This window comes from Haliotis rufescens, unplaced genomic scaffold (genome assembly GCF_023055435.1).
Source record: "Haliotis rufescens isolate VD_foot unplaced genomic scaffold, xgHalRufe1.0.p SCAF_16, whole genome shotgun sequence".
Taxonomy (NCBI): domain Eukaryota; kingdom Metazoa; phylum Mollusca; class Gastropoda; order Lepetellida; family Haliotidae; genus Haliotis; species Haliotis rufescens.
Window position 1 is genome coordinate 16,679,053 of NW_025963846.1, and position 16,293 is coordinate 16,695,345.

Below are 16,293 nucleotides of genomic sequence, written 5' to 3' on the forward strand. Positions count from 1 at the left end.
GCATCACTTCGGGCTTTCCTCCCACATTAAGCTGACACACCGTGATATAACTGGAATACTGTTAAAAGCGGCGTTGAACCCAACTCACTCACTCACCCACTCACTCATCATGTAGAAATGGTTTAACATTTCCATGTATTGTAAGTTTCATTTTTTTGTACATAGACTCTAAAGCTGATTGTTCACAATCCTTTCTTGTAATTTTTTTTGTCCCTTTATGGTAGACTAGAAAGATTATCAATATTTGTGATAGATGACGACGTATCAGTATTACATGTCCTTGTCAGGTGCAGTATGTTGAAACAGAAAAATGTTTGTAGGAAAAGATCCATTTTTAAGAGTGCTATTGTGATTGCGATTATGGTTTTAGGCATGTTTAATGCGATAATTTATCCATGTTATGATTTGAAATTAACAAATTTTAGATGGTAGTTAAGATTGGCATTAAAAAGGATATTTTCTTCCCAAGAATATTCTGTATAGTATTGTTATTATTGATGTGATATGATGAATTACATTTTGTTACTGCATTGTATTGTCCAGCATGGTAAAATTGGTGACAACTGAATCTAGTCCTTATGTTAACGATCTCTGGTTAATGCCAGTGTAATTAAATATGATTTTGATGGACGCACTGGAGATCTTGTATGGCCTGGCCTGTTCTCAAGGTGTCAATCCCCCATCTGAAGGTTACTGGCATCCCTTTTAATTTGTCTTGGTATCCAATTTAAGAACTCTTGAGTCATATCAGTGTGAACAGCTGGCAATTTTACACAGAATGCCTGACCTTGCATTCTTATAAACTTAGGGCTAAATATTGTATTGATTGATCACTCTTTGCAAGAAAAAAAAAAAGAAGAAAAAATTTCTGCATTGCAATATTGGCATCTGCGCACCAAATAATCATGTCATGACATCCAGCTTACTGCACTGCGGCATCCAGAATACCATTTAACAGGGCTTGGCATCTGCTTACCAGATAAACATGTCATGACATCCAGTGTACTGCACTGCGGCATCCAGAATACCACTTAACTTAACTCCAGTGTCTGTAGGAATGTCTGACTTCTTGTATCATCTGATCTTCAGATTGGTCAAACAGTTTCACTCGCCAAGGCATTTTGGATATTCAAATGTGTTTGTTGCATTATGTTTTGAAAGACAGCAGCTGTTCAATTTAGTAGTGTAAAAATCATCTTGATAAGCACTTGCCAATATGCTTAAAAACTCTGTATGATGACTCCCTGATGACTCTCCAGATGATTGCTGTGGGGAATGTTTATGAATAATTCAAGGGACACTAATACTTACATGTTTGTCTGATTTGGTAATCTGGACAGACAGGGTTTCATTGCATGTTACATTTTTTTTGGGATATCAGGGGGGTTAATGAAAAATTTCAGCCTAGCAAACATTGAATTGATTTTTTTAAAGATCATTGTTGTCAGCTTTAGTAATGTTTCAGCATCATCCACTTGCATTTCTGTACAGGTGTTCTGATCATGCATCTCCAACCATGCAAGAGTTTTTGAAATTTGAAATCTGAAAACCGGTGGGAGTTACATGGTCCGGATGTTGTGAATAAGGCAAATGGGGTGGAAGCTTGGTTCCACACGCCCATACAGCAACCACTGCATCCTGACTGGAAACTCCCCTTGCCATTGTGAACTGAATCTGGTACAAAGGTGCCGCAATTTAAGGTGCCGCGATTTGCTGTGCAGAGTTGCGTCCCTTTGACACGCCAGAAACCTATGATTGTGGGTTTGAATTCTGTTCTCCCTGATTATGTTTCTAGGTTTCTCAGCACCATACCGGTGTTCGTTTCACCAAAGTGGTCAACGTGTGAGACCTGCATCACTTCAGGCTTTGACTCCCTCATTAAGCAGATGAGCCATGATGTAACTGGAATACTGTTCAAAGCAGCATTAAACCCAACTCACTCACTCACTCACTCCCTCAGCTTGATTAGTGTCAATATTCACAATGTAATCATGAGGTGTTCACTATTTGTTTAATTTCAGTTGTTCCTTGTGTACAAGGCAAGGTGAGCTACAGATTTGTAGAGTTCTGTTCTGTCTCTGAATTACCTGATCAAGGCACCAGATTGTTTGATACACATGTTTTTCTTTACCTTGCATGGACATACTTCCATGATATGAAGAATTTGGAAATGTATATACCGGCACAGTGTTGGTACAATGTGTTCCACTTGCTGCCATAGTCAATTGTGGACTTAAGAAATAATTTTGAACAAGGAACTGGTATGGAATCGAATACAGACTTTCTACATGGTATCTCTGTCTTACCTGACCAGAAGTGACACACAAATACCACCTTTGATGCTGAGATCAGTCGGATCATTTCAAATTGATGTGCATCAGTTTAACCTTATTGTGAATTTTGTTCTCAGCGCCATACTGATGCATCATTGCAAATTGATGTGAATCAGTTTTAGACTTTCCTCCCACATTAGCTGACACAATGTGAGATAACAGAAATACTGTTACTGTTACCCATCTCATACACTTGAGGTTGCTTATTGTAACATGAACATCATTAAAACCAGGATGAAAACATCCCCTCCCATTAATTAAAATGACTTTTTGACCACTTGCTGATTCATTCTGAGACAGTTTTCAACCCCTTGAAGATCCGGTTAGAATTTGTCTTCAGCAACCCATACTTGTTGTAAGAGGTAACTAACGGGATCGGGTATTCAGACCAGCTGACTTGGTTGATGCATGCCATCGTATTCTAATTGCGTAGATCAATGCTCATGCCAATCACTGAATTGTCTAGTCCAGACTAGTCCAGATATTGCTAAATGCGACATGAAAGAACACTAACCATCATCAAGCTGTTACTGGACTGGGACCAACGTTACAAGTGTCTCTCTCTTTTGAAAATGGTTTTGGTTGTAACATGTTCCCTTAATTATATTTGTTTGATTCTGTTTGAGTTGATCGGTAAGTTGAAATACATGTATACTACTTAAAAGAAGAAATTAGAGAACACTCGATTCTTTCATGTTACTAAAGGTAATGTCATATCATGACAGATTAACTATAGTAATATAAAAGAATTGGGTGTTCTTTAATTTCTTTTGAGTAGTATACTGCACTTTCTTATGCATTTAGTGCAGCTTTTATAAACTGAGGGGAAATAGAAATTATTCTGAAATTGTTTTTTATGTAATTTAATATTGAGAGAACTGTTGTTAGATATGATTGACACTCAATTCTGCAACAGTTTGTAGAAACTGATCTGTGGCTGTGTAAACTTTGGTGTAAAAATAGATTGGTTTGATGAAGACTGGGGTAAGAAATGAATTTGCAAGCACATGAAATGATGTACATTTGTGCTGAAAAAAGCAAATTTATTGATTTTCAAAGACTAGACTTTGAAATTTATAAAAATACTTGACTTAAGATACTTTCAAGTGAAAATGAAGCATGATAAAATCAAGTGAGTGGTATAATTTCTTTTGCTCCTCAGTATATATCTGTTTTGTAGATGGTTAGTACTGTTGTCACATCTGAAGAGAGGATGTGCCAGTGGTAAATATGCCTTGAAATATTGTTTTATCTATTTATTGTCAGACCAACAGTCAGGGACACAGTTTATAATTTTAAGTACCTGGTGTGTCTGTCAAACTGAAAGGAAACAACCTTAGCTTAATTATTTTGAGATATTTTAAGGTACCACTGATTCTTATTAAAGAAATGTTTTAGGATTAGGAACTGGTAATTTCTAAGGGGTGTGTGGGATGCTATGAGATTAAGGGCGTCATGAACATATGGCACATCGAAAGAGTGGGGTCGCCCAAATTTATCACAACTATAAGGGGTTGGGAGCATGAAAAAATGAGTTCCATTTTTTTTCAAATATATATAGTATTAATGTGAACATTATTTAGGAACTGGTAATTTATTATAACACAGAATATATGAAAATCAGGCATTTTCATCAGGTATGAAGTGATTTCATTCTCAATTTGATTAAGAGTTATTAAGTTTTTCATCAAGTTCTGGGGCGGTCAGGTAGCATTGTGGTCAAAGGGTTCCCTCGTCACGCCGAAGACCCGGGTTCAATTCCCGACATGGGTACAATGTGTGAAGCCCATTTCTGGTTTTCCCCCAGTGATATTGCTGGAATATTGCTAAAAGCGGGGTAAAATCATACTCCCTTATATACTCATCTGGTTCCTTTTCTCTTCATGCATTATTGTGATGATTATTGTGATGATGTTGTGGTGTGCCTGTTTTGTACAGTGTCCTGTTTTCACATACACGCTTTTAGAGAGTAATGTAAATAAGCATTTATTGAAATCTATGATTAAATATGTACAATTTTCATGTCTTTTGTTTTATATTTATAATACCTGTGAAGATCCGGGGTAGAATAGGTCCTCAGCAACCCATGCTTATCGTAAGAGGCTACTAACGTGATCTGGTTGTCAGGCTCTTGACTTGCTTGATGAATGTCATCATATCCCAATTGTGTGGATCGATGCTCATGATGTCAATCACTGGATTGTCTGGTCCAGACTAGATTATTTACAGATCGCCGTCATATACCTGGAATATTGCTGAGTGCGGTGTTAAACAATAAACAAAACTTGTACAAAAATTAACCCATCGACACATTCTAACCAAATGGGCACTTGGGGAATCACTGAAGGTCTCTGTTTTCAGATGAGCCCAGATTTATTCTGAGACTGGCGTGTCTCCAGGCTTCCTAACGTACGTCATGCGAACGTCAACATGACAGATGTTTGTGTTGATGAAATGGGGGGGGGGGGGGGGGGGGGACAGTCGTCTAAGGCGCCGCGATTTGCTGTGCACCTTGGGCACGCCAGAAACCTATGATTGTGGGTTCGAATCCCGGTTCGCCACGATTATGTTTCTAGGTTTGTCAGCACCATACCCGTGCTCGTGGGTTTCACCGAAGTGGTAAACGTCTGAGACCTGCATCACTTCGGTCTTTCCTCCCACATTAAGCTGACACGCCGCAATATAACTGTAATACTGTTAAAAGCGGCGTTAAACCCAACTCACTCACTATAATGAAACGTGGCGGGGTCAATGCGAGTGGCAGAACTGCACATTGCCCATGGAAGGGTCACTAGACAGTTCTACCGAGACAACATTCTGGCGCCAAAGTTTGCACGCCATGGTGGTCCATATTTTGTTTTTCTTGGCGATAACGTCCACCGTGCACGTCAAACATCCGACGACCCGTGAAGATCGGGTTAGAATAGGTCTTCAGGAACCCATTCTTGCCGTTAAAGGCGACTATGCTTGTCGTCAAAGGCGACTAACGGGATCGGGCGGTCATGCTCGCAGACTTGGTTGAAGCATGTCATCGATCCCTATTGCGTGTATCGATGCTCATGATATTAATCACTGGATTGTCTGGTCCAGACTCGATTATTTACAGACCGCCGTCATGTGGCTGGAATATTGCCGAGTGCGGCGTAAAACAACAAACCAACCAACCAACCAAATCAAGTAACCGACTACCTCCAGAAGCGAGGTTTTCCCCCATAGAGCACGCCTGGGACTTGATCGGGATACGTGTAAGCCGACGTCACCCGCTCAGTAAGCTGAACTATCCGGGGCGGTCGGGTAGCCTAGTGGTTAAAGCGTTCGCTCGTCACGCCGAAGACCCGGGTTCGATTCCCGACATGGGTACAATGTGTGAAGCCCATTTCTGGTGTCCTCCGCCGTGATATTGCTGGAATATTGCTAAAATCGGCGTAAAACCATACTCACTCACCCACTGAACTGTCCAGGCGCTGCAAAAGGAGTTGAGCCTTGAATTCAAGAGCCTCGACGTTAACATTCGTGACCAACTCGTGTTATTCAGGGACAAGCCGAATTGCAGGTTACGGAAAGGGGCGAGTGGTGACGAATGTGACGTTAAGTGGCTCATTAGAAAGTTCACCCGACGGACCTTTGTGGAGAGGTATCGCATCAGAGGTAAACATATGATTTTGTTGTGATTGACACTTGGTTCTTTATCGATACAGAAAACAATATGAAAGAACGCAATCGATGACAAACGATTTTTAATATATAATATGATTTTATTATTCTTTGATTTTCTATTGCAAGTCTCCTGATGTGGTTTGGGGAAAACAAAGAAGCACTGAGATAGTTTTTAAATAATGGATCATTGTGTATTTTTGTCTTGAAATATATACGAAAATGCTTTATTTTAATGGCAGTGTGTAATGTTATTCACACATAGTATATGAGCAATCAGTCGCTTTCAGTCAGCGCCTGGAATAATAGGAACATGTCAAACAGAAATATATATATATGTTCTTATAAATATTCGTGGAATGTCGAAATTTCTGCCTCACAACTGTGCGGGTTCACGTGGAGAGAGCTGGTGCTTCGTAAAATTACTGGTAACTTCTCTGCTTTACAAGGTTGATGAACATTATGCATAACCATAAAATTCTGTCTACCTTGAACATTATGATTTAGATTTGCAGGATTATCATTTTTTCTGCAGCATTTGTACAAGCATATGTGGATTTAGTACTTATTATGGCGAGAGTCAGTCTGAAAACAGTGTTATAGAGATAGACACCAAGAGTTATAGCCACCTAATCCACGGCTCCATTCAGACGAGATCCCCGTGACAACGCTGGGCTACAGTGATACCTTGTTAATACGGAAGGTACCGTTCTCAGGAAGTCGACCGGATTAACACACATTTCCGGATTAACGAATCGTGTACGGAATATGTTCCCATGGATATATAAGGATGTTCCTGATAAGATTATCAGGAAGGTTATTCAGAAATTTAACATGCCTAGTGATCAATGTTAACAAGTTTTTGTAAAACCCGAAAACACATTATTTTGACCAGCAGTTTCGCGCACAAAAACAGCATTTTCCCATGTATAAATGGTCGTCCCTTACTGATCAACTGATCATCCACGCCTATTTAAAACCAGCTTCTAACAATCCCAATTGGATTCCATGCCAGGCTGAAGCTATTCCTCCAGGTGCATCAGGAAGTGAAAGAGGGTCTTTACCAATGCCCATATGTGTTCCCCGGAGTTTCTGCAGGGCTTGTAGTTGCTGCTGTAGAATGTCCCTTTGCTTTTGTAGTCTTGTTTGCTGTTCCCTCAGCTGGTGTTGATGATCAATAATTTGCTGTCGTTGGTGAAGGCGGTTGAGGACACTCAGCTGTTCGTTCAGTTGATCGTTGATTTGCTGTTTTCTCATCTCTGCGGTCTCTGGTGTAGACTTGGTGGCAGGTGTGGAAGGAGACGTGTTATCATTCAACGTGGTTGTTGGGGTAGGAGAGGGAGCAATGCTAGTTGTTTCTACTCGCGTAGACAGTGTCTTTTGACCAGTTTCATGTATGTTGATAATTTGACCATCAATAGCATCAACACCCATGTTGTTGACAGAGTAGATAGCTGTCAGCTCTACGTTCGGTAACTCGGAAAGAGGGACAGCGAAGGACGATTTACGCTTTTTCAGAAGTTCGCTTAGTTTATTTCTTTTAACCCTAGGATCGCCTGTGATAACAGCAGCTGGGATGTCTTTGAGTTTGAAGTCCGATGAATTTGCTATACTTCTTGTGGCAGTGTCCGGTTTTGTAAGTGATGGTTGAACGACAGTTGTCATGTGAGACGTCGCTGCTTCTGATGACGTTGTGGTGGATGGTGTTGACGTGACCAATGGTGAGTGCGCGGATGTCGATTCACTTCCGTTTTGTTTCACTGGCATTACTCTTTTTAGATCACCTACTATGGTGGATTCGGGTTTCATATCTTTCTTCAGAGGCATTGGTGGTTTGTGTCCAAGTTGTCTTCGTATTTGAGGCACCGACATTGTAGTACCATCACCAACATCAGCTCGTGAAGGTTTTACTTCTTTCAGAGGTCTGTCTGTGGCTGGGGAGTCTCTGTTGTGTCTGACAGTGCCCTGGAAACGATTCAGTTCCTTCTGTAGATTGTTCATGACGTGGTGCAACATCTGGGTATGTCGAACCACAGCATGTTGATGGTTTTGTACATTGCTCTGTGGCGCACTTGTATCATTGGACGTATTCGATGGTTTGAGCATATGAACAGAACTGTTAGGAATGTCAGCACTGCTTTTGACTAATGTTATTCTCGGTATTTTATGTCCCCGTTTTGACGACTGAAACGCCTGCTCTCTTCGTGAAGGTCGTGTGTGGGGGGATGAAATATGTCCGTTGAATGAATCTACTATCCTTTGATCATAGTTAACCAACTTTACATGAATTTCTGACAAAGGCTGGGTCTGTTTATGGCTTCTGTTATTATTCATAGGCGCAGAAATCCACAAGGGTCGTGGAGCAAAGTTGATCATCCTTATGAACATTTCTGAAATTGGGCGTTGTACTTGCCCAGATGCTACACGTGATATAGGTATAGACAGTGTCATCGTAGGTGCCTGTGTCGTAACTCGTGTCAGCTGTGGAATGAGAAGAATTCGGACTATTTTATGTAGATCTGCCGCTGTCATGTTCGTATGAGGCGTAATGGTAGACAAAGCGGAGTAATTACCCTCGGATGTGGCATTAATAGAAGAAGTTGAGGTAACGCCTGCCCGGGTTGCAATGCTGACACTTGTTGTGGTCTGTTGCCCTTGAGTACTTGTGGGAGGTGTTGGCGCCATGTTTAGCCCAGAAACCTTAACATGTGACCTTTCAGGAGGAAAGGTAGATGAACTATTGACAGATTGCAACTGCCTTTCTTGTTTTTGTTGTGGGGTGTGAGGTTGAACATACTGCTTGGTGGTGGAGCTTGTGCTGCTCAACCAGTTTGTTCCTGTGCTGAACTCAGCAACTCCTGGGGTTATTGTTGCATATTCAGCAGGGACATTCCACGTCTGTGTCGGATACTTCTGCTGATGCCTGTAGTATTGCCTAGTCTTCATCTGCATTTGATAGATCCAGTTTGCTCGTGTTGTTGGGTCCATTGCCTGTAGTTGAGAATATGCAGATGGACGGATCATCCCCCATGGAATAACATGCTGACTTGGCATCACACGATGTTGTTGAATTGGCTCGGATTGAGACATTGATGAATTTTGTTGAGACTGCTGATTTTGTTGGTTTGCAAGCATGGTCTGAAATGTTCTTGGATCAGACTGATGAATGAAATCTGGTTGATTACTGTTCATGTTTTGGTCGGTATGCATGTATTGTCGCTTGATGGCTTGCTGGTCTTGAAAGTTGGGTTGCCAACTCTGCTGGGGGAATGCCACAGATTGAACATTACCCACAGATGCTGTCCCACCTCTCTGGTGCCATGCATTATGGTCTGTAACGGATGGTTGTGGCTTACCTTGTAGTAGTTCCCTTGTCCCCTGAACTGGAACAGTCCTGGGAGTTTGGTCTGGCGTGTAGCTTCCTTCTTGGATTGGTATGGAACTTGCAGGGTTACCAGAGAATATCATTGAACCTTGATCAGGTACACTGGGTGCAGGAGAACCAACTTCTGCCCTTGATGAACCATTAATACTTGCTCTTCGATTTGACCGCAACTCGCCTTGCCACTGAGATGGATATGCAGATTGTGCTTCTAGTTTTCCAGTCTGCGGTCCTGTTACTACCTGGCTGTTTACATCCGAAACGTGGTTGCTTGTGGGATCTAGAACGGTCTGCGACTGTTGGACACTGCTTCCTTGCTGACGAGCCACACTGCCTTGATTCTGGGAGTCTACAATGCCAGTATCACTTTGAGCACTCATGATCTCTGGTTGAAGTATAACTCCAGGTTGATCAGGCCCATTCCTGATTTCAGCGTGTGTTTGGCGATCAAAGGCTCCTGGCAGGCTCGGGGCATTCCTCATCTCCGTTTGGGTTTGATGATCATTCGAAGCTCCAGACCGTCTGGGAGGATTCATAAGCTCGGCTTGTTGATAATCCATGAGTCCCTGCTGAACCTGGGCATTCATAGTCCCAGCTTGATTTTGAAGATCTAGGGCACCAATGTTTTGTGGGATGTCATACTGGTTTCCCCACGGCGGGGCTGGGGCCTGGGTGGCGTATGCGCCGAAGTCACTGAAAAAACCTGGGTAGGTAAGGAACCAGTCTTGTGTCCTCGTCTCTGGAGACAAAACAACGGAATCTGATAAATGCCTTGCTTTTAACGAAACAGAAGATACAGATTATCACTGATATGGAGTTACATCGATAACATTTTCTGAACGGTCATATCACTGTATATCACTGTAACGTTTGGTTACATGGGTATGGTACTGACAGACCAAAGGTTCCGCGACCAGAGGATTCTGGCTTGGCTAAGGTAAGTAACTCTGAACTGAAGTTTTGAACAAAAGTAAACATAGAGATGAGGCCTTATTATGATCGTATATAAAAACAGAATTGGACATGCTGAAGAAACACGTTTGGTGAAATGTAAAAGATGTGAATTACAATGGCATGTTGGGGAATACAGCTTTCTATGTTGTGACATACAGCTTCACCACTTCCTCCCTTAGGGCTGGTGGGGTAGCCTAGTAAAGCATTCGCCCTATTTTCTAAACGCGGCGCAGAAATGTACCGACTTACCCATTGTTCACATCTTACCGTCAACTAACCAGCACATACAAAGGCACACCAGAACCAAGGATGGCCACGAGTGACTTCCGGGATTCATCTAAAACATGGCCGGAATATTTTTTTCAGGAAAACAATATAAGCATATGTTAGGCAAGCTTTATTTCAAGAGGACTTGAAGTATGACTATATCCGTGTCCATTCCGCAGAAGCAAATAATCATTCATACAGGTACATGTATATTTATCATATCAAGTTTTTATTATGTTAATAAATCAGTTCGGGTTGTAGAATTGGTCAACTAACGGGATCATTTGGTTAGGGTCGCTGACAGGGTTTATCCGTTCCATCATAACCCAATTAGGTAGATCGATGTTCATGATGACAGTCACTGGTTTGTCTTATCCAGACTCGATTATTTACAGACCGCGTCACATAGTTTGAATATAACTGAGTGCGGCGTTAAAACAACAAAGAAAACAAATCAACAAACTCTTTAGTGGTGTTTAGTAGGCCCCACACATGAAGGAACAGTATTTCCACAATGTGTTCATGCTTGCAAATGAACATGTAATCCGAGGTTCATATGACATTGGCAAGTATTACTTGGTAGCTAAATTTGCACATGTCAGCGTAACACATTAGACGAAGGAGTACATGAATATGAGCACGTGATGGCGAGCTGAAGTTAGTAAGTGTATGAACGACACATTTAAACGTTCATGCGTTTTTCACTACACTGTATTCTTGAAATGACGAAAAGTTTTTAACGCCGACGGACATATTCCTGAGGAAACTCCTGGGAATACAGAAGCATTGTTTCCTATCATTTAGATCAATCTCGAATTCAGTGTTTTAGCATTTATGAGAAAACTCAACAAGTTTGGCTTCTTGCCCGCACAGGAATGTCCTTGCTTCGACCCATCGTAGTAAACAAAACCGATGAAATTCACTTCCAATAATCGATTCGATCCATGTCTGTGGACAGCAATCTCCCTCAGTATCTGTTTGACACATCTTAATAATCGGCCAATTGATAAATGATGACCAACATTTGTAAACCTCATTAAAACCTCGGAAATCTCTCCCATTATGCGTTTATCATTTTGGCGTTCTATTCTTCATTGCGTAAATGTATTACTATGCGTTGTCAACTGTGACCGACTTACTGAGGCCGTTCTTAACAGACCTTTCTCATCTAATGACGAAATCATTTGAATCTTTTTTGCTGTAACCACACTGCAAAATATGTTATCTCTCCCCTTGAAGAACTCTTTTATTCCGCGATACAGCTGCTAGCTGTATGGCTCTCAGTGTAAACATGAAATAAATGACATGCTTGAAATTGTGTCTGCATCCTTCGCTTGTATACTAGGAACAATATTTAAGGGAACCCCCGAATCCCAATCTCAGACCCCCGAATCCCAATCTCAGTAAGCACAATCCCAATAACACGTAAACATATTGGGACAATAGATAAAAGCGACAAACCCCTTTCCATTTTCACAAGAAATCGCTGCCAAAAGAGTCGATTGTACGATTCCGGCTTATAATGAGCATGTGTTTATGAATCACAATCAGATAGTGATGGTACCTGGTGTTCGCGAAAGGGTGAACGTATCCTGCCCCACCGGTGGGACCCGTCACAAACACATGCAAAGGCAAAACATTTGTTTGCCTGTAAAAAGACACAGGAACATATGGTACCCGTGTCAATTTAGTGAACAGCATTGGGCATCATTTCGTCACTGGTGTGTAAATGTGTAAATGTCCTTAACATGTCTACCATAAAACGTTTTGAAGGCTTTTGAAAGGCCTTGATCAAATAACTTCTGAGCAAGAGTCGACTGACGCTCTTTGAAATCTTCGTGGAAAGAGCATGCTCGATTGTACCCTCAAAAGCAGTGAAATATAGACACCTAAGGCTGGAGCTGCTGGAATATCGTTCGACATGATCGGAAAGTTGACTATTTGAAAATTGAAGTCATCCAGTTGTGAGACTTTTGTCACTTTGGATTATTATACATAGATCTATATATACAGACGAGGCGGCGTCACTTGTTTCCTTTATTTCCAGTTTAGTGAGTGAGTGAGATTGTTTTACGCCGCTTTTAGCAATATTCCAGCTATATCACGGCGGGGGACACCAGAAATGGGCTTCACGCATTGTACCCATGTCGGGATTCGAGCCCGGGTCTTCGGCGTGACGAGCGAACGCCTTAACCACTGGGCTACCCGACCGCCCCATTTCCAGTTTAGGTGTGTAAATCAGTAGAATTGGCTAAACGACCGTTCTTGAACAAACAGGTACTAGGAACGCGATTAGGTTTGCGTTTAGGATCTAAACAATGTACATGCATATACGTGAATGTGTGGAATAAAACATTAGGATAAGCTTGTTTCAATTCATACTGACGGAAAAGGTAACTGTGCTTCATATAAAGTTCAATCAAAAATATTATTTAGTCTGAAATTCAATACCGCATCTTTCAATACATATTCACGTTGACATCTCCATGACTTTCAGGTCGTGATTCACAATTTGGATGTTTGCGTGTTTATTGGGAGCATGATATTACACACGAGGATTTTGAATGTGAACTCCACACAATGATTGTTTAGTTATCAGGTGCTTATAAAAATACTTCTGTTTAACCGTAAATCACGCTTACGCAAGTTGCCAGACATTTCAATGTTCATCGATACACATCATCTCGTTGGAGACAAAGGCAACACGTCACGACAAGACAACTATACTGGGTTGGTGCATCCACGGAATCGATACCAAAATGCCATATTAACAGCTCCAATAATTCGTGGGTTGAGACCAATTAATGGTAGAGACCGTACGCAACCGGTTGAGGGAGCACAAGATCCGGCCCCAGCATCCAGTGATACGCCAAATTTTGCTTCAACATCACTGTCAGCCATGCCTAGCTTGGCGTAGACAGCATCTGAGGTTTAGAAGACAAGGCTGGGACAGTGTACTTCACGCAGATGTGTCGTTCATTGGCCTACAGGCGTCCATGAGAACGTTTTTGCGACGCTAGCGTTTATCATTGTCGTCAGTATCGGTTGTTTCTCCAGACCTATCACCACTAGACAATGTCTGGGATAAGATAAAACGACGCCTACGACAGGACCAGAACCACCCGGTAACGATAGCTCAGTTGGATCATTCTTTGGTTGACATTTGGAACAACATTCCCCAAGATGTCCTCAATGCGCCGCCGCCGCCTCGTCCGTATCAACGCAAATTGTGGTCATATCCGATATTGAAATAGTCAGTCGAGTTGTTACACCACTCCTCTTATAGACGTTACATTGAGTTTTGTCAATGAATTTGTTACGATAAAATATTGTTCAGACGAATGACCAAAAATTATGTTGTTATTTTCAATGACATAACATTTACACCACTTTACATGAAGCACAGTTACTTGTTTCCGGGAGTATGTAAGCTGAATTTATCCTTATTTAATAGATCATCAGTTATATTTTCAAAAATGTTTCAGAACAGGGATGTGACATATGTCATCGCCTCTTTGTATTTCATATATTATTCTATTTTGTATATCTTTTCAGAGAGCGTTTATTTCAGGTGATGAGCTTGTAGATATGTAGATAAACGATATTTGTACACATGTCAATAAAACCGTCTCAACAATGTCTGTATGTATTAGTCTCCACAAGACCAAGTTGCATTACTTTCTAATTACTACTCGTGCTGAAGGTTACCTGTTTTTCAGTGGGAACCTTCGTAGCACCGGTAGCTGATAATTGCCATGGCAACGATAGCTCAGGACTTTTGTAGCCCACTAGCACCTGCACGCCTTCGGCTATTTAATTAACACTTCACTCGTTCTTACAGGTATGAGAATCCTCCTCAGTATGGTAGCCCTTTGAACTTTATACAAATTGTCAAACGTACCTTGTGCCGAGCAATTTGGTGTTCTTTTGACAGAGTGATGGTAGTTTTTGTTCTTACTTTCATTTCCCAAATGAGATGCACAACAGCAAAGGGAAAGAGTGAGTTGGGTTTTACGTCGCATTGAACAGTATTCCAGTTATAACACAATGTGTCAGTTTAATGTAGGGGGAAAGCCCGAAGTGATGCAGGTCTCAGACGTTCATCACTTGGTGAAACACACGAGCACGGGTATGGTACTGACAAACCTTGAAACATTATCGGGTCGAACCGGGATCCGAACCACAATTATAAGTGGCTGTCGTGCCTAAGGGACGCAACTCTGCACAGCGAACTGGATCAAACGTGACCTCTAAAGAGAAAAACGATTGTGATGAAATTCTTTTACCTCAATATCCACAAAACGTCTTAATGGATGGTGACTATTATCATGTACGCCCAATGCATTTTCCCAATGAAATGTAATATATTAATATTAATTGTAACATGATTTTGGACATTATTTAACTCTGATTGGTCAATCAAAGGTTTCAGATCATTATAACTACCTCTGATTGACAGCTGATCCAACGACCGCATCACGAAGCTGATATTTATGTTAAAGTACTTTGTCGATAGGCATTTTGAAATATTCATATGTACAATTATACGTTACAAGACATAGTAGCTGTTACTACAACATTCAAAGTAGACTGGCAATGCGTTTTGAAACTGACTAAGAGAGTATATTTCAAGATTTATGGAAAAGAGAACTTGAAGTTTCACTGCGCATTCAGTTCCAATTTCAATTTAGCGCGGCCAAAGTTCTACAGTGCCCAACTATTCTTCAAATATAAAACTAATCCTATTAACTGCTGCTGAGGCCAAGCAACAGCACAGAACAGCACAGCACAGCACAGCACAGCACAGCAAAGCCCAGCCCAGCATAGCATAGTACAGCAGTAGTGTAAAGCACTGTAAACATATCATGTCATATTCTAAGTGGCCCTGTCACATTCCAACACTACCTCTACTTAATCTACTACATCTGTAACTCGAGTGTCACATTTCTTCTTATAATGAAACACTGTTTTTATTGGATGATTAATTTCTTCAACCAATGACATTCAAGACCAGCGTATGTTTCAGATTCATACATACGAGACAAAATGGTCAAAAAAGCAAATTTGATTTTCACCCAACCATTTCATGATCATATGTTTCAGAATCTTGTTTGTTCTGTTGCACCTGTATGCATTTATGTAACATAACTTAGTTATACAAAGAATAATTTGCAGAATGCAATTTCCAAAGAACATGTACATGTATGTATCGAAACAACAGAATACATGCGTGCATGTGTGTTTGATGCACTGGTGCATAGCAAGGTTTCCCGTAAAATGGAACCGAAACATTTGTGTAGTTTGTCTACCATATTTCAATTAGGGGTGTCACGATAAATCGAAATATCGGTACATTGCTATTGGTAAGCACTAAAAGTCAATAAATCGATTGTTAAATCAGTTTCCGAACAATAGTATCGATTTCAGTTAGGAATATCGATAGTTTCGATTGTATTTACCATAGTTTTACAGTTTCAATAAAATAGATGCAATGCTGTTCAAATTTGTTTTTCTTTTGATCATGAGTGGTAGTAATTTTCACATGGTAATGTGGAAGTTTCTTTTTCTTAAATTATAAGGGTAAACAAAATACAAATCAGTCATATCTCAAACTTTACTGTTTATTCGTTGTTATGGTTATCACATTCAATGGAAACTTCAGTTCCAAGGTTGAATTCAACTCAAAAATCCATCTAAAATGAT

The 16,293-nt window shown here is 40.9% G+C and overlaps 1 protein-coding gene across 1 annotated transcript in view; it reads right to left on the reverse strand.

Moving 5' to 3' along the window:
• Positions 1-6,081: 6,081 nt before the first annotated feature.
• Positions 6,082-16,293, reverse strand: part of LOC124121083 — a 13,761-nt gene continuing 3,549 nt past the window's right edge. The window contains exons 2-3 of the mRNA XM_046484041.2: positions 10,591-10,660; positions 6,082-10,108 (exon numbers count right to left, since the gene is read on the reverse strand). Of these exons, the coding sequence (XP_046339997.2) occupies positions 6,957-10,108; positions 10,591-10,660 (3,222 nt within the window). The 3' untranslated portion in view covers positions 6,082-6,956. The remainder of the gene's footprint in view (positions 10,109-10,590; positions 10,661-16,293) is intronic.